The sequence below is a fragment of the Macrobrachium rosenbergii genome, chromosome 52, assembly GCF_040412425.1.
Source record: "Macrobrachium rosenbergii isolate ZJJX-2024 chromosome 52, ASM4041242v1, whole genome shotgun sequence".
Classification (NCBI taxonomy): domain Eukaryota; kingdom Metazoa; phylum Arthropoda; class Malacostraca; order Decapoda; family Palaemonidae; genus Macrobrachium; species Macrobrachium rosenbergii.
This window is the reverse complement of record NC_089792.1, coordinates 35,992,182-36,012,592: the sequence shown is the minus strand read 5'-3', so window position 1 is coordinate 36,012,592 and position 20,411 is coordinate 35,992,182. Positions and strand designations below refer to the sequence as shown.

General features: G+C 38.0%; 1 protein-coding gene across 2 annotated transcripts in view; it reads right to left on the bottom strand.

Moving 5' to 3' along the window:
* The window catches only part of LOC136833807 (serine/threonine-protein kinase SIK3-like), a 575,016-nt gene that overhangs the window by 279,593 nt on the left and 275,012 nt on the right, over positions 1–20,411 (bottom strand). For both annotated transcript variants that reach the window (XM_067096082.1, XM_067096081.1), the window contains exons 12-14: positions 18,363–18,475; positions 17,965–18,074; positions 17,189–17,328 (exon numbers count right to left, since the gene is read on the bottom strand). In XM_067096082.1, coding sequence (XP_066952183.1) covers positions 17,189–17,328; positions 17,965–18,074; positions 18,363–18,475 — 363 coding nt within the window. The remainder of the gene's footprint in view (positions 1–17,188; positions 17,329–17,964; positions 18,075–18,362; positions 18,476–20,411) is intronic.

Here is a 20,411-nt window from a genome sequence, read left to right as displayed (position 1 = left end):
TTTAGCTTACAATTGCGTTTTTTTACCATTTCGGTCGAGTCAAAGTTGACCGAAGGTTGAAATTTTGGCAGTTATTGTGGTTTATGTGAAAATATTTCCAAACTGATAAAAGCTACAACCATGGGTTGTATTTTGCTGTATTTTACATGAAATTGCGCACACTTTCATATATAAAACTTTATGTAACGGCTAATATAAAACAGTGCAAAAATTACCACAAAATGACAAAAGAATTTCTGAAATTTTCGCAGAGTTACGCTGGGTGTAAGGAAAAAAGTTTTTTTTCAAAATTCACCATAAATCGAAATATTGTGCTAGAGACTTCCAATTTGTTGCAAAATGAAGGTACATGATTGAATATTACTAGAATGTAAGAGTTTTAGCTTACAATTGCGTTTTTCGACCACTTCGTCGAAGTCAAAGTTGACCGGTTGAAATTTTTGTAGTCGACGCACGGGTACGTCCACTTGGCACCCAACAGACAATTTTAGTCGACATATGATACGTCCAGTAGGCGTTTAAGGGTTAATGTCATTATTATTATTATTATGTTGTCCATTTGGTAGTTAAATAAAATAGCTATGAATGATACTGAAAAGTCTCTTTCTCTCTTACATATATATTTTTAAGGGTAAAATGTTTAAGATGACTTTGAAATGATATATAAATAATATCATTTCAAAGACGTAATCACAAAAATACTAACATGACGTAATTAACAAACCTAGCATTCTGTTTGGAGGTATGTACATGTCACTTCGACCTAAACTACGTACCTGCACAGTAAATATCATTTCAAAATCATCTTACCACACAGGAAAATATACAGTATGCACAGAACGATGCTCAAAGTTACATAGGCCAAAGAAAAGGTGTCTGAATGATGGGGGATACTTAAGAGTAACTGTTGTAGGCTTGAACTTAATTTTGCAACATGACTAGGAAATGATTTTAGGGTGGTCTGGGACGATAGTCTGTGGTATATTTTTGTTTGAACTGTCAAGTTTGGCGATGAACTGTTAAAATAGGCAGTTATAAGCATTTTAGGGGTGTATACAGCCTACTGAAGAGTAACAGTAGTAGGAGAGGACTGTAATAGAAGGTTACTTTGGGTGTTTTGGGATGATGATTTGGGGTGTATTTTTGTTTGAAATATTAAATTGTTTAAGCATGACGATTTAAGACATATTTTTGTTTGAACTAACAAATGAAGCAGTGAAATGTTAGATTAGGCAGTTATAAGCATTTTGGTTTAAGAAATACATGGTATTTGGCAGTTAAATGCCAGTTATAAGCAATATATATATATATATATATATATATATATATATATATATATATATATATATATATATATATATATATATATATATATATATATATATATATATATATATATATATATATATATATATATATATATATATATATATCTATATTTTACTTGTACAATAGACGTAATTATAGAGCATTACATGTCATGTAATCTTGCAATACATAATTGCAAGATTACATATGTTTTTTCAGGTTTTTTAAGTTTCTTACTTAGTATGGCATATCAATTTATGATAACATTAATCAAGTCTCTTATTTCTTTGTTAATTTCTTTCTTTGTTCTTATCAAAATGCTTTATGTTAAACTGAGGTAATTCTTGTTTTTTTTCTGTTTAACCTAAGATATTCTGCAATAAAGAATTTTTCTTATACAAGACTGTCTTCGTCAAACTTAGATATGTATTTTAAACAATTTTGAACTCTTGTAAATTTTTTCTAGAAGCACTCATTTTCAAGTTATAGACAAATTTTTGCATCATAACAGAGGAAAAGTTTTTTTTTGCATACACTCTACTATATTATAAAAATGATTATAAAAAAATTATCTATAAATGCCATAATACAGTGTAAAAAGGTTTTTTGAACAATTTTGAACTCGTAATTTTTATCTGGAAGCAATCATTCTGACAGCCGATTTTGGTCCAGTGGCCATCTTGGAAAAAATCTCCCCATATCAGAATCATGTACCCAAGCTGAAAATCATTCCTAGACATCAAAGAAACATTTTGTGAAGAGAACTGCTGTATGCATCTCCGTGCACCAGTCACTACCTATGTGACTCTTATACTATCACTAGTGTGGATGTGGTGAAGACTTCAGTCACTGGCACAGCTCTGATCAAGAGAGCTGTGGTTTTGGTCATCCAAATGACTCATTGAGTGTCTGAGATCAAACATGTTGGAGCAGATGTGGGCTGAGCCATGGCATTAGCATAACTGATCCTCCAGTGGCTCCAGTATGGGTCTGCAGGTCTGTCTGGTAATATGATTCTGGCCCTGGACCCTAGCATCAGCATAGAACTGGTCCTAGCATGAGTCTGGTCACAGGTTGCTGGTCTGTTCAATATCAACCCAGGTGGCAGGTTTTGGCACTGGCACAGCCTTGGTACACACACAGGTCTGGCCTTGAGTTGTATGTCAGTCATGCAACATGGCTATGGTTGAAGCTCCTGGTACTGGTGCAACCCTTGTCCTGAGACAGGTCTAGTCTCTAGTCACAGGTCTGTCCAGCAGCACAGCTCTGATAAGATCACAACTTCATTAATTGGCAGGGCTCTGGTCATGCAAAATGACAAGGCTCTGTGCTCAGTTTTGGTAACTGGAACACCTCATATGGGGACTGTGTAGCCAATGTGGGTGTCAGTTGTGGAGCTTCTTGCGCCTACTAGTGCAAATTTTGATCCTGGTAAGAATTCAGGGAGAGGTTTGCAGGGTTGGGTCCCTTCATACCCATGTTCAGATATGCCTCAGAATTCTGTAATACCACCTGTATGCTTCAGATCAATCTTCATCACAAAATTAAATCTCTAACAGTAGGAACAAAGAGCAATATGACAGACAGCCAGATTGACTATAAAGTGCCAGTAGGGACTGTATAGCCAATGTGGCTATAGAAAGTCACACCTGTTGACGAAGCATTACCAGAGCCCACCACAACAAAGCTCATCATTTTTTTGTTATGATGGGCAAGGAGGAGGCAGAAGAGCTCATCACTTCTTGGTAAAGGAAAAAGGGAAGGTAATGGCACTTCCACTATCAGGGGTTGTAGGTACTCTTGAAAAGAAGCAGTAAGATACTGCCTAAAGTGGTTCCTTTACACCATCAGGTATGGGGTGGCAGCTGCCAGAAGCAAAACCATCTGATGGAGGAAGCTTCTTCAGAGCAACCTAAAAAGGTCCTGTTGTTGTTCTTGGAATCCTTCTTATAACACCTTGTCCAACTAGTCTGCCAACCAATCTTGACAGGTAGAAGAGGTGAGATTGGGGGAGCAACTCTGACTTGGATACTTACAGCCTACCTAATGCAGGTCTGTTAAAACCAGACATTTACATATCACACACATGATGGGGACAACCAACAAAAAACCTCTCTAACATTAATAACAAAACAGAAAATAATAAATGACAAGGAAAACACACTAATGAAATATGAAACACAAACATTCGTTAACAAAAAACAGCAAAAATACTCAAGGGCCAAAGAAAAGAATTCAAGGAGTATGAAGACCAAAAATACCAAGTGTAAGAAAAACCCTTGTGAGAAGGATTAAAAGAGAAACAGATGCAGGTATACTCTAGGGAGAAAACTGGAAGCTTCTTCACTTAGATTATGCTGACGATATAGTTTTGATCTATGAGGGACCAAAAAAGATGCAGAGTGAGTGCTGGATTGTCTAGTTAGTGAAGGTCAAAAGGTTGGTTTGGTTATTAATAGTGTAAAAACTGAAATCATGAATATGAATATTGAAAATGCACAGGACTGTCTAATTGAAGGCATGGTTGTAAAGCAAGTGGATAAGTCTAAATATTTAGGTACTTATTTGGATAAGGATGGTTCTCTGAGCACAGAATTTATGGAAAGATTAAAAAGGCTCATCAGGCAATGGGAATGCTTAAAAATATTTGGAATAATAGCAATTTTTCTGAGCGAACAAAAATCAAAATTTTTAAGGTAATGGTTACGAGTATTTTGATTTATGGGCATGAGTCATGGTACAGTACAGTGACTTTGGATAATAAATTCTTAGCATTTGAAAATAAGATGCTCAGAAGAATATTAGGGAAGGATAGGGTACCAAATAGCAGAATTACAGAAGCAACGGGGGTGCGGCAGGTCGATGAGTATGTTAGGTTCTCATGCTGGAAGTGGCTAGGCCATGTGTATAGAAGACAGGGAACATCACGAGATACACCGGGGTGGGTTGCCCCTGGTAGAAGAGGTAGAGGTAGGCCAAAGGAGATGTAGTTGAGGACAATGAGGTGGGAAATAGGAGATGAGTGTTAGGGAGATCTTGAGGAGTTACCTGGGACAGAATGTGGTGGCATGAGTTCATCGAGGCCCTGTGCATCCCCGTGGGTGCCACAGGAAATGACTGATTGAATAAAAAAACAGCAGAAACGCAAAGGCCAAAGAAAAGAATTCAAGTAGTAAGAATCGCAAAGATACTAAATGTAGTCATGAAAAACTTAGATAGGAATATATAAAGTGGATTCACAAATCATTACACTGGTTTATCAATGTCATAACAAACAAAACAAACTCACAAGCGCATTGAGGAATAAATGGATGAAAGACAGACCATCTTTAAAAAGACACTTACCTAAATAATCTTATCCTAATAAAGCAGTTAAACCTAAAGATAAGATAGCTGTGAATGAAAAAGCAGTTAAACCTGAAGATAAGATAGCTGTGAATGAAAGACTCTTAACTTGTGAAATACACTAGCTAGTTACTAGTTATAGTTATCACTTACTGACACCAAAAAATGTAAAAATACATTTAAAAAATGCTGTACCAAATAATGAAAAATGCACTAAAGGAAAAAGTGAACATTTGCTAAAGCAGAATAGTGCTTCCACTGCAACAAGCAATAAAACAGTACAGGGCTCATTGTCCCCCCCTCCACTAAATACCTTTCCCTTTGGAAGGAAAACTTCCAACTATCAAGAGTTGCTCTTTCACCTATGAACCTAAGAATGATTTAATTAATCATTCTGAGGTTCTTGTGATCAGTCAACAATGATTTGTTACAAGCAGGCAAGCAAAAATGAAGGGAATCAGTTGGGTGAAATTAATTTAAGCAATCCTGAAATGTCAACCTCTGCAAGTCTACAAACCTCCTGTAAAGTTTGAACCATCTTACAAGCACATAAAAGGGAGCCATTTTACTTTAAAGGAGCTCCACTTGCATACAAAGCTACAGGCAAACTACCATTTTTTTTCTATCTTTTGAATAAGGACTGAAAATTCGGGGATTTTGATGACTACGAAAAAGAGTAATTATAAGCAATTGGTTTTTCAGAAATAAAAATACATTATATGTAAAATATTAAATATATATATATATATATATATATATATATATATATATATATATATATATATATATATATATATATATATTATATTCCTATATAAAATATACTGGTTACTGCATGTGTTTGATGGACAAATACTGTGAATGTATTAGCATATGTAAGATGCACTAATTTCTCGTAAGTCACAGAGGCTATTAGCCATAGCAGCAGGAACTATAATGGAAGAATATCTACAGTCTCACAAACACCTTAAGATTTCTAGGATGTGGCCAGGCAAGAAAATCCATGCATCCTGATCTATTTAGCAATTAAAATCCTTCCCTTAACATTAACCCTTTGTTTATGGTTTTGCCCATGACCTGTAATTGACTCTATTTACTTTTCGTAAGAGATGGCATTAAGGATACTTTGGTTTCTTATTTTCTTTCACTGCAGAGCCTTTGGGATATAATAACAACAATAATAGTAACACAAAAGCTTGTATACCCTTAAGTGAGGTGGGAGGCCAACTCCCTCCACAGAGAAGTAATGAACAATCTTTATTAGCTCATAAAACCAGAAAAAAAGGGTGTGGCAGGACACCACCACCTTGCGCCTACCTGTACTAACAAACAGTCTCCTACACTCTGGCCTCAAGGAGGGAGTTCTTTTTAGCAGTGCTTTATGGTGCAGACCAGGCAAAGAATTTCATTTGAGTTGCCACCAAAGTACTGCAGTAAGTTCTCAGTTTTTGCTACATACTCAGGGATGGAGGAGAGAGAGATCCCCATTCCTAACACGACAGGACAGGTCATGTAACTGCCCTACCCTTTTTGACAAAGACAAAGAGCAAAATGGTCTAAGAATTAGGTCTCCATCTAAAGAATGTGACAGGTTCAGAGGGCCTAGTATGGCATAATACTAGTGAGACATCCCACTCAAGGCTGGAGCCCTCAGGGGAGACAAAACTGCTCAAGGTTTCTTATTAGCATGGATAACTCCATTGAAGGGGAGAAATCCAACCCCTTCAGTATGAAAACCCGAGATAAGGCTGAGCGTTAGCCTTTGACTGCAGAAACTGACAGGTCTTGGTGATGTCTGCAATCCAATGAACAGATGCCATCACCAGAGAGAGACCACTTCTGTGACACTAACAGCACAAGGTGGCTTACTTCCCTTGGTAAATATTCATGGAGGAACAGGGAGGTACCCAGACATCTCTCTTGCTGCCCTGCAAGACAACCCTCTCTCTCTCATAGAATACAGTGGTTGACCACCACATGTAAAGGCAGAGAGCTTGAAATGCTTGATGGTACCTGCAAACATGGGGTTGATGCAGGAGACTGGGCCACAGGAGCAACTCTCTCAGTGCCTCAATCAAGTGTCAGCAGATAAGTCTACCATTCAGAGAGTGGTCAACAAGGAGCCACCTGAGTCCTACAAAGACTGGGGGTGACGAACAATGCTGATCACCCTGCAAAGATTTAATGGCAGGATCACATATATTTCCAGGGATGTTGGAGAGCATCCTCCATCTCTGGGACTCGGGAACAGGAAGGCTGGTAGTTTCCTGTTCAATCTGGCTGAAAATACTGATCATGGGAAAACCCAATATCTTGGACAATCTCTCTGCTACTGGGGGGTGTAGGGACCATGATGATTAGCCTGATCTGCCAGAACGTTCCGCCTGCCCAAAATGTACCTGGCTGACAACTCGTGTCATCTGCAACACCAAACACCAAGTGATGCAGGTTGAAGACACTGTACCCTTTCATTTGTTGACATAAGTTACAACAATTGTGTTGTCACTCGTAATACCACTGAGTGCCCCTTCATATGTTCTTGGAACACTTGTACCGCTTACCAAGCTGCATGCATTTCTGAGATGATGTGCAGATGCCTGTATTCATCCACACAATTGAAGCAATCTCTCCTCTCAGGAGAGGGAGAGAGGTCAATGGAATCTAACACTGAATGTAGAGTTTCCAACTCGAAACAAGTCTGTAGGATATATTCGTCCAAAGCTGAAAGTTGATTACATGTCTTCAAACTACTTGCTACCCTCTCTATAAGAAACAGCCAGCTGCAAAACCACAGACTGGTGATATTATATGACTCCCACAGAGCTTTCTTTCTTCACCGCTTCTACCTTTGCCATTAAGCCCAGATGTTTCCACGAATCTGGAAGATAGGATGGGTACAGCATTGGTGGTTTTGATGGTGGGGATGATGATGGAAGTCCTTCAACAGGACCCTGTATCTGCCCCAAAAGACTGATACGTAATGGAATGTAAAATTTAGGCTAAAGGCCAAGCACTAGGACCTATGAAGTTATTCACGCTGATGGGGAAATAGAGAGTAAAAAGGTTTTCAAGGCGTGAATGGGGAAAATCTCGCAGTTCCACAATGAAAAAATTGTTAGGAGAAGGTCGAAATTAAGATGGGAGAGCGAGAATATGAACAGAAATAGAGTAAAAAGAATGAAAGGGGTTGCAGCTAAGGACCAAAGGGATGCTGCAGATAAACTAAGTGAAGGATGCTGCAGATAAACTAAGTGAAGGATACTGACAGCACTACCCCTCTACGGGACAAAGGACTGATACAACCTAAGGCTATGCTCCCTGTTGATGCAACTTTGTCTAATGGCATAACAGGCAGTTGACAACTTGTGTTAGCAGAGGAAAGGGGATAACTACTCGGCAACTTCCTCCCTTCTTACCTTTTCCTCTCTTCCTGGACAGGCCTGAAGAAGGACAAAAGGACTGGGAAAATTCCCTGCCTTTCTTAGAAAAGTAGAAGACTAGGCTTCTGAAGAGCAGGCTTCTTAGGTGTGCCAGATAGGGAGGGTTTCACCAAGCCCGAAGGTTTGGCTACGGATACCTTTTCCCCCAAAACGAGGGTTTGAAAGACGTGCAGTTGAAAATGAAGTTTCAGGAATTCTGCCTCCTAAGGCCAACTGCTGTCACTGTTTATTTGGAGGAAAAGGTAGAGGCAAGCCCAACACTGAACTGTACCTCAATTGTTGGTGGCCTAGTGTGCCAGGAAGGTAAGGGCCCTACCACTGGGCACCAGCAACCTCTTGAAGGTTGCCCTCTCATCCAAAGATGAGATACTTGTCATGGTGTAATTTGTAGCATTAAATGAAAAATCCTCCTGATGGAGTCTCTCCAGGGAAAGCTTGTTCATAAGTTGACAGACCATTGCATACAACAGCAGATGAATAGCCTCCCAATCCTCTGGTGTGTAATACCTCCACTGGCTTGAAAACAGTGGAGGGAGGGGTCTGCTCAATCTGCTGGAGGTAAAGGAACCCCCACACCTGCATATCAGGATATTCACCTCCTCCAAAACACCATGAGCTAACTGTGACCACAGCAACATGGTAAAGGTCAAACCTCTGGGGCATTCCCTAAAGAAAGCTTTGCAAACAAAACTGTGGATAGATGTGAAGCCAAGGTCACCTCCCTGAGACTCTTTTGCTCACTACTGATAAAAATAACCTCTCTGAAGCACTGCTCCAACTTGGTCTGCAAGGATTCTGGAGGAAAGAGGCACTCAAGGCTACAAGATCCTGAGGCATGAGCTGCCCTCTCCAAGCAAGGAGGGGGCCAAACCAATGTTCCTCTCCCTCTGTCATTCCTGACCTTGTCCTGAGCCACATGATTCCTTTGTCAAAGGTATATGAGATCCAGCAGGTTGCCATTTCAAACTGCACATGTCCAGCTGAGTGAACATGCACAGGGCAAGAATGACATGCTGGTACACCTCTAGGCTTTCCTCCTCAAGGAAGAGAATGAGGAAGAACCTGTCCTGTTGCTGGAAATTATGCATTCATAGAGCAAACAAGTTGTGCATGATTCCCTTCCCCCTTGCAACTCCTTAAAGCCAAGGGGGAGAGGGCAACTCAAGATGCAACATGCACCCAGTCAACAGACCCACTACAGGTAAAGCAAGGAAGGAATATGCAGACCTATCCTGGTTAGAGCTGAAAGTAGCATAATGGGATGGACAGGGGACAGTCCTCTCATCAAAGTGGGCATGCATGGTGGTGACAGCCCTACCAGAGGTAGCCCTTTGTTGGCCGAGTCGGTTGAGCTTTAGACCATCATTCGATGGGCCGGAGTTCAATTCCCGCCGCTGGCTGATAAAGAGTTAGAGGAATTTATTTCTGGTGATAGAAATTCATTTCTCGCTATAATGTGGTTCGGATTCCACAATAAGCTGTAGGTCCCGTTGCTAAGTAACCAATTGGTTCTTAGCCACGTAAAATAAGTCTAATCCTTCGGGCCAGCCCTAGGAGAGCTGTTAATCAGCTCAGTGGTCTGGTAAAACTAAGGTATACTTAACTTAACCTACCAGAGGTACAATGACCACGTACCAGTGATCTGGTACCTCTACTCTCCTTTAGTAAAGAAGAGCATGCAAGAGAAGTCCCCCCTATACTTCTTATGTGACGCCTTAGACTTCCCCTTCTTCCTACTAAGTGGAGGAAGATAGCCCAGGGACAAAGATGAGGATAGAGACAAGCTGGGGGACAGGAATGATGATGATGAAGTTGGTGAACAGCAGGAATAGTTCTTCCTTTTTTCTGCTACATCTTGCTTGTCTTCCACACCAAAGGGATACTTGAGGCTGAACCACTGGGAGAAGGATCAGGAAGCATATACATTATTAGGTAAAGCAAGACCAAAATAATACAAAATACTAAAAGACACATGTCACAAAAAGAGGCAAAAATGATTGCAAAGCAACAAGGGTAGCAAGCTGCTCATCCCAAATTTAACATGCAGACAGAGTGGCTGAACAATAAGTAAGTGGCAAGGTTGGGCGAGTAATGGTTATTAACCCCCCACCCCACCCATTTCCAACTGTTAACCACCTTGTTACCAAGATTCAATGACTGATACAGCTAGGACCAAAAGATTCGCCTATGTATAAAAGGCAATGGTTGTATCCCTGTAAGAACAATAATACTTTTAACCATGTATTATTTTATAAAAAACAAACCATTGTCTTACATAGCCTTGCAGTTGTTAACCTCACAAATTGATAAAAAATATGATATGCTACCATCAACATGAAATGTTCCCTTTGGGCAATCAAGAAACTCCATATCTCTCTAACTTCAAGCTCAGTATGAAACTTTTCTCAAGAATTGATGCATTTACTTGTAACTAAAGAAGAAAGGGGACATCGGCATATCCGCAAAAAAAAATTCTTTAAAAAATAGCCATTCCATACAATAAAACCCATTCCCTTATATACTGAATACTGCCCACTCTATGTTCAAGTTGTGTATTAGGACCAGCTAGTTTATAGGTCTTCCCTGGAAGATGACATTTTAGGCATAATGGGGAATTATTGTTGCCTTGTCTAGTACAGGTGTATACACCACAGGGAAACCATATTGTGCACTGGGTAATGGCCATAGAAAGTTCAGAGAGTGCATGCAGTAGTGGTTCCAAATGGGTAAAATTACAAGAAGACTGAAAGATAGATGACCTAGTGGGAAATATTACCCTATAAAGTATTCAAGATATATTTATCATATACAGGAGAGGTGGCCCTCTTTGAACCAAAGCCTAAGGCTATATCAGGCAATAGTTTATACACATAAATTCAATTGCATGAAGTGTAACCTACATACTCACTTTGGCAGAATATTCCAAGTATTTTATGGAAACTTTAAACTTCTTGTGGTCATATATACAATACCATATGATAAATTATGGCTAATAATTACCTTCTGTGCACACAAAAGCCTCACAAGCTGAAGGAAAAGTATACAGTGTACCATATTCTGATGTTATAACAGCAGTAAGGATACTATGCAATGATTCACAATGCCAAGGTAATTTCCTACGCATCTACACATGGGAGGTTATCATACTTAAACATACAAATGATCAATATTCATAAATTAACCCTCCACAGGAGTAATTTAACTTATAAAAATATAATTTACAAGGAAAATACCTCAAATATGAGGAGAAAGGGGGCTTCTGGATTCTGGAAACTATACTATTGTATGAGGAGGAAAACTTCAGCACATAGTTCTGGTAATAATATAATTAGTTTTGTATTTACTGTAAAAACCACTCTGCCTAATAACAGCAGTCTGTATGCACAACTGAAAGAGGCACAAAAGGCAATTCCACAAGTCTGCATTATTTATGTTGGAAGAAATTTGTAACTTAGGATTTTAATATAATGAGAAAGTTAAAGTTGTTAAATACCATCCAAAAGGACTTACTGTAAACCAGTAAACCATTCTATTAAATTATTATCATGAAATGTTCAAAACTACTTCAATATTACTGTATTTGACGGTACATAAGACTCCTCTCTTCATCAAAAGTGGCACAAAAAATTACTGGAGTTTTCTAAACAAAGTTGAGGTATCTAGTAGGCTAATGTTCACACAAGTAGTGTGGACTACCATTACTTGTAAAACTAGCTCCATAGGTGATAAATGCTACATATACTAATTTTTGTAAAAAAAAAAAAATCTTATAATTTCTACTTGGCAACTTTCAAAAATACATTGAATTTCCATTTTTCCTACATAGAAGTTTTATAAGGTTAAATGAAATGTACATTCATTCTATTTCAATGAAATTTAAGATATTTATCAAATCCACTTTAATATAATTGCAAAATGACAAATTTTAAAAGTAATTTGTATTTTTCCTAACTATACAAACCTGAGGTCTCTACACAAAGTCTATAGAATCTACTAATCTTGGGAGACAACACACTACCAACTTTTTAAAAAACAACAGGAAGACACCAACAGGATCTTCTGCATCCAGCTATCAAGATTATCCAGAATTTTCTTAACATCCATAAAACAAAATGCAAAATTTTTTTAGAATAAGTTCAGGATGACAAATATCAGGGATAGGGACATCTCAGCTGACTGCTTAGCTTCAAAAACTCAATGAAGCAGTTCAGTCTTTTCCCTATGGCCAGTAACCAATTTACCATCATCTACTGGTACAGTAGTGGTGGAATGGAGGATGAGCCTGACCCAAAGACAGATGATGCCAACTTGTTCCACCAAAAATGAGGCTGAGTAATTCCTTCAAGTTTCCTCTTCACGGAATTACTGTAATTTCTCTCAGCTGTGTGGTAAGTTCCATTCGCAGCATGGCAAAACTCAACAAAAATGGTGTAATCTTCATTTGAACAATTTTGTCTCCATGTGTTGAATTTGGTCTGTTTGTCATGGTAAGCTCATCTACTCATCTATATCATCAAACCAAGGCTGGTTTTTTGTCCTGAATTTGATGACCTTTCTACATACATACATACATACATACCTTATTAAAATAGCCATCAGCATTTCATTGAACTTCTTGGGATCAGTACCTAATACAGCATCTGAAATATTAAGTGCCTGGCAAGCTTCAATAATGTGATCCCAATTGGTCTAGATTTTAGCCAGACTGTTCTTCCAATGGTGGCATCAGGAATATACTGATTGACAGATATGTCCATCTCAGAGGCCCAGTGAAGAATAACCTATATATTCACATACCTTGGACTTGACAATAGCTGGAACATCTGTGAATATCAGGTCTTATCTATTACCAGAAATGTAAGTGGGTTCCACAATTAGCTGGACAAAATTAGAGGAAAAACAGAACTTGACAGCAGACTGGCCACATTGATCAGTGAAATTTGAATTTAGCCACTCACTATGCTTTGCCTTAAAATATTCCTACTTGTTTCTATCTTTGCGATTTAACTTGTTCTTGATGAATTCCCATTTTCTATATTTCCCCTCCTGATAGGAAATGTTTAGCAAGTATTTTTGTCAATAGATGGCAGTGTGCAATGTTTACTTTGTGAGCTTCCAATGTAAGATACTGCTCCTGCAAATTCACTCCACGGTCATAACTTTCAAAGCATGGAAAAAAATACCAAATTTTGAATGTTGCATGAATTTAAATTTTATTTTCTTCTTTTTACCTTTCTAGCATCCAAAATATTTCTTTATAATACCAAATTATTTAAAAATGGTGAAAACAGTATAATCTATGACTCCCGAGTTCACTTGGGAATGTTAACATCAACAAAAATTATGCAATACATATTAAAAATAAACTTACGAACAATTCAAGGTATGAACTGCTGCCATAAGTTTGGTGGTGACAGTATGTACAAATGTATACTGTACACATACATGCAGGTTAGCCTATAGACTAGGCTTTCATATCCATTTTACATAGAGCAAAATCAGGTACGTGTAAATTTAATTAAACTTAGTGAAAATCTTTTTATATTATCACTGAAAATCTGTTTCAAATTATTCAAACTTTTACATCATTTCTTATTTTTACTCCACAACTTTTTTTTACATTGCAAAGTTCAGCACTCATAAATTCATTTTCACCACAGGCAGAGGAGATGGGTGTTATAAAACGTTTTCTGCTATACCTAAACTGCCTTTGTTTTCTCTTGTAAACTACAGCAGCAGTATATTTTGATAACCATTAAAGGTTTACATGTAAACATACTGTTTGTCTTAATATTCCCTCCTGAAATTGGGGAAGGGTCTTATATGCATTCAAATATGCTAAGTCATATCCATAATATCTAAAACCTCATTTTACAAAAAGTTCTACCCTAAACAGATGGTAAAGATGCATTTCATAAAGCTAATAAAAAAATCTTCTGAGGTGTATTTACCATGCAATGGTTAGCCTGATTACAAGTCATTAAGTAATCATGACACAACTTATTTCACATCCAGTTCTAAAGGCCAGTTTACACTATGATGTTTGCGGGGCCACATAAGTCACCTCTACCAGCATATGCCCACCCACCTTGGCGACGCTTCGTGCTGCACAGCGCGTCTTGCTTCTACACTACGTGATTGCTGCGACCGGCAGCAGTATCTTCCTGAGAGCCACGATGAGCAGTGACGAGGAAGAATTTGCCTGTGCTGCCATTGTTGTAGCACAAATGTATGATCAAATGCATAATTGTGTACTGGCCTCATAGTGTATGGGTTTTCTTTTTTATATCTTCTGTAATTTTTTCGTTAATTACATGCATCTCTTCCTTTAGTTTTTTCATAGTGGTGTCGCGAACACCTCTGTTTTAATATTCTTGTAATTTCACATTCCATAGACACAGATAATGCTGCTAAGCATCTATGAGAAAACAAACTATCATTTCCATTCCATATTAGTAAGTAGTCGTCGCCGGAGTGAGTCTGAGTGGCGCCTGCAGGCTTCAGCCATCAAGCTCAGTTTGATGCATTGGGTGCTGCCTCATACGTCTTGGGGAGCACTCAAGAGGGCGGGGCTAACAATAATTTGGGAGGAGTTGGTGATGAGTCTGAGGCGTGCAGCGCGTGGTGAAGCGTAATGTAAACTGGCCTTAATGACAACAAATAGGTAATAATTAAAACTACAGTAGATGGCTTGAAGACTACTAATAGTGGGTAATGAGGTAGAAACTGTTTGACAACTGGTCTTCATGACCCTGGGGGGACAATAACGAAAATATTAATATTCATGAACCTCAGATGGATATTCATTAGACTGACAAAATGATGTTCAAACCAACTGATCCAAGAACTCATCGCCTAAATAACAGTACAATTCTGCAAACAAAGCAGTGACAAGACAATTCCAAAGCTCACAAGCAAAATAGGTTAAAGCTAATAATTTGGACAAAAAGCTTTGGCAAGGAATATTCCCAATTATGAATAAAACAGAGGGGAAATGTTGCCTTAGACTTTATAACGTGATAAAATACATGAAATAATTTTCTGTGAAGCCAAAGATAATTTTAAATACAAAATAAAATCTTTCAAATTGTATTCTTCCTGAAAGCTCCCTCTTCAGTATACTAGCAGGTCTCAAACACAAACTTCAATGATGACAAGGACAAGGATTAGCCAAGTGTCATGAAATAACTAATAATTACGAGCGCTGATTTGTGTCCCTTATGAGAAAAAAAAAATTAAGCTACTCATCAAATTAGATAATAAGAATACGAAGAGAACAGTCTTCAAAAACACTGACTGCCATCGACCATTAGATTAGTAATGGACTTTCTGGAGGGCTTAAGGATCAATACTGCTCTGATATGAGAACAGTCGTATGGTTTACCATAGAAAATGGTGAAATAAGAAAACCCTTTTCAAGACTGGGCACTGTTATGCCTGTCAATGAAGGTTCACTACCAATACTAGGCGGATAAAAAACTCATATAGCTGCATCAGAAATAATTTCCAGATCTATGGTAATGTCTACATTTGTAGAGGTTCTACCATTCAAGGCTGCTTACCAATGAATTACGATAGCACTGCAGTGTGAAGCTATGGTAATCAAATTTAAATATAGAAGTAAGGTTCAAACTTCAAGAACAGTGACCTTCTTACAGACGTCATACTATTTTGAGAACAACAAAGTTATTCTTGGTACTTTTTTTTTTTAGTTAGACATAAACAATTTTGTCCTTTCAAGTATCTGTACAGCACTCTCTGCAAGAAGAAGAGCATCCTCCCAATCCTGTCCCAAAAAATCAGTCAGAGCAGGAATGGAAAACGGGCAATTACAATGGTCTCCCTCTTTGAGATCTGGTTCCTTCCACCAAGGAAGGGGAAAATTATTGCCAAGTCCATTTATTTTCCAGGAAAATGTGAACATCAGCAAGGCAGAAGAGGTTGACTTGCTTTACAGGCTGGTTCACTTCCCTCCAGAGGACACAAAAATATACCTTGGTACCAACTGAAAATTTGGTAAAATTTGCTTGGGTAGCCCCTCCATCATAGGTAAAACTGTAAATTACAGTGCCCTCACTTATGAGAAACTCTGCCAAGTGAGGCTAACAAAAGAGGTTCCTAGGAAAGCATGTTGAAAGTTCCACAAATCATTCTGTTGGAGCTACTTTTGTAAGATTGACTTGATCCCCCTCACAAACTTAACAAAGTTTTCAGCCTTTCTTTTTCATGTTCCCCTTCGTTTATTTACTTGCCTCTGTTCACCTTTTTTTAACTCTGCCTTGATATATAGTAATTACATTTCATAACAAATCCTTTGGATGACGTCTATGGTAACTTGAAAAAGTGACTCAGGGTCTCATTAAACATTTCAAAATAATAACTGTGCCTGTTCTTCTTCTTCTTCCTTAATATCATCTACAAAGATCTGATCAATATACTTTTACATGTCTTCCATCACATATTCTACAAAATTTTCTAAAAATATTTTGCAGCTTTTGTCATCAATGGCTTTGGCATACAGTAAGTCTACTAGAACCATCAGAACATTTGTCATTAATCTGTATCATCGTGCTGTTAATTAGTAAAAATCCCTGCTAGTAATTTTTTACTGCATTACACCAGATACGTGATGCTCTTGTTTACCTTCATACATATTTTTACAAGATGGAATGTAAAATTCATGTACTGCATCTTGTCTGGGATACAAGTTTCTCCTTTACTGGGCTGGAGTGTCATTTTTTGAGGGAAAAGACCAACTACTCTTCTTAGGGGATTGAAAACCAAAGATAAACCCCATCAGCTCCATAGTACTTAATTCATTAAAACTCTTCTAACTTACTGAAGTTGCACTTTGAAAGTCACATCTTCCTTTTCATTTCAGGTTGGGTTAAGCACAGTCTTAGTCCAAGTACAATAAATGGAAAAACTAAATCATTTTCAACATAGCACCTCACTGCAACTGTTATAAATTCAGCAACATGGTACAAAACTCTATCAAAATCAACAAATATCAAGCAAACACAAAACAGTTCACGTATCATTCTCACATAAACCAACAGTGGTACCTCTTACCCCACAAGACTTTCTGTTCTTACCAGGATGCCTTTCCGTAACCATAGATAATCCTGATTTCCTTGCTCTGTTAGGTGTCATTTTCCTCTGTACTTCTTGTACATCCTTTGGCCCAACTAAAGGTAATGTAGCTCGCTGACTACCACCGCGCCCTGACATGTACCTTTGAAATAATGGTCATGTAAAACTTAATGTAAAAGGAATATCTCAATTCAGCATACTACTGGCAGTGGAAATTGTTTTAAATGACAGACGGATGTATCAGCCACATACAGAACATAACTACAACAGATAAAAGTACTCTAAAAACGATAATGACAACTGAAAATCTAACCCATTTCATATAGCAACAACAGCTTAGCTTGCCAGCTCTAAAATATTGGGTTAGATGGCTACATCAGCACTACAATACAGTATAAAAAAGTATCACTGCAAGTACTTTCATGATAAAAGAATAACTGAACCCTTAGTAATCAAACTCACAATGAGAATTTCCTTACATGACTTGTCAATACATCCGCCCCACTGGTAGTACATATTTTGAAGAGTTTTACCTGGTTAAACTAAACAATAATAGCAAAAGTAGTAGTAATCATATAGAAAAAAATTTCTATACCCAAAACTGCATTATAACACAAAAAAAGAACCTCACATATTTATGGTCTCCCTTTACCATTCTTGTTCTTGTAGGTAAAACTGAATACCCTACCGATCTACTGGGTGATCAGAAAATTTTGTACATAACAACTTGGATAACAAACACTGCATTTCAATTCACATTTTACCGAACAAAACTTACTGGGCAACATCACTCGGGTCTATCTCTTCCTCCCTTTGTCCCGTGATTTCATCCTCTTGTTGCGGTAAGGGCTGCGAATGACCCCCTAAGCAGCTGGTGCCTAGTCCAATCTAAAAGCAAATTCAAATATGATTCTTTTGTTGAAATTTAAAAATCTAATAAAAACTTAATTATAAATAATGTACTGGTCAGATAACTTCATCACAACTAAAGCTCAATTAGGAAAATTACCGTTGGACTTTTAAAAAAAAGTATTATATTTACCATCATAAGTAATCTTTTTCTATTGCAGAATCATACAAAACTACTATGATAGGATTACTGTAAATAAACAATCAAGATCTATATATCTTCCACCTTTTTACAAGCTATAACAAAAATATTCTGAGTCTCAGCACCTGAGTCATCTGTTCTTGACTGTTGGGATGACTATAACCTTCACTCCAGTGACGTTGAAAGTACATTTGCAAGTTAGCACCACCATCTGAAGCACGCCTTCCTAAACTACTGGCTGAAAATGGAAGAGCATAGTGACAATTTTGAGATGGATATCATCACAAAAAATGTAATATTCTTTTTTAGACTCCTAAAACTATCTTGGCCATGGAACTAGTTACTGCAGCATAATAGAATAAAAAGAAATTTTTTTTAATCAATTTACAGTACTTTTATGTTTTAATGACGCTGAAAAACTGTTTGGACATTTTAGGCACAATTCCTTACATTCAACAGAAAAGGTTAAGATGCTCCTCTACTTACAAACTTTCAACTTATGAACTTTCAGAGATACGAACATCCGTGCTCGTAAATTAAATTTTTGTTTGGAGCTCTCCGGGCTGCAACTCGCAAGTCCAGAGTTTGTTGTGAGGGCCTGCCTCAACTTAGTTACAATTTCTGCTCCTACTGACACTGAACAGCACTGTAGCTGATGCCACTAAGCATCCCAAATTCTTTGTACCTAGGCTGGTGCTGAGACTTCATCTCCTGTGCAGTGAGTCATTTGTCTGATTTTATTGTTACATATTTACTGCATCCATTATCTATCATGGCTAATGGCAAGCGCAAGGCCAGTGATGAAGTGATAGTGTTGAAAAGCGGCAAGCCATCTCAATGGAAACTAAAGTGGCAATAATAAAGAAGTCACAAGTGGTGAAAAAATGGTTGACATAACGCGGCATTATAAGGCAGTCCCCGGGTTATGACGGGTCTGGCTTACGATGGTCCGAGGTTACAACGCTTTTCAAATATATTCATCAAAAATTATTTCGCAGTTTACGTCACGTTCCGGGATTACAACGCTTACGACACCAATACGACGGAAGAAATATGGCTCTAAAGCGGCAGAATAATAAAAATTTGGAGGTTTTTTTGATGAAAAACTCAATAAAAATGCAGTTTACATTGTTTTCAATGCACCCAAAGCATTAATAATAAGATTTTCTTCGGATTTTTTACAATTTTCGATGATTTTTCTGCTTACGACGATTTCCGGCTTATGACGTGGCGTAGGAACAGAACCCCATCGTAAACCAGGGACTGCCTGTATTATGAATAGCTCAACTATCGGCACAATTCTGAAGAACAAAGACAAATTTATGGAACATGTAAAAAGTGCTGAGCCAATGCAGCCAAAAATTATAAGTAAGAGAAGGGGGAGGGTGGCAGAAGAAATGGAAAACTTTTGGGTATCTGGATGGAACACCAGAGGCAAAGATGCGTACCAATTAGCCTCACGCTCATTTAAAATGACTTGAAGACTAAGGCTGGTGAAAGTGCTGAAGATGAAACGTTTGCTGTAAGTTATGGATGGTTTTATTGATTCAAAAAACGAGCCAACTCGCATCACGTGTCCATAAGCAGTGAGTCGGCGAGCGCCAACAAGACAGCAGCTGAAAAATTTCCCAAGATACTCAAGGAAATAATTGATAAGGAAGGTTATACCACTCAGCAAATTTTCAATATAGACAAGACAGGCCTTTTCTGGAAAAAAATACCTGAAAAAACATACATCAGCCAAGAAGAGAAGACTTGCCAGGATTTAAGGCGGCGAAGGGTAGGCTAACAATACTGCTGGGTGGCAATTGTTTGGGAGACAGGAAACTAAAACCTCTCCTCATCTATCATGCAGGAAATCCACGGACACTGAAAAATATCACAAAAAGTTCTCTACCTGTAATCTGGATGTCCAATAAGAAAGCCTGGGTGACTCTTACTGTATTTGAGGACTGATTTTTTTCATTACTTTATCGCCAAAGTCAAGTTGTACTGCAGAGAGAATAACATTCCTTTCAAGATTCTCTCAACTTTGGATAATGGCCCAGGTCACCCACCACACTTAGACAATTTCCATCCGATGTTCAAGTTGTTTATTTACCCCCTAACACAACTGCACTCATTCAGCCAATGGATCAGGGGGTAATAGCAAATTTTAAAAAATACTACACTCA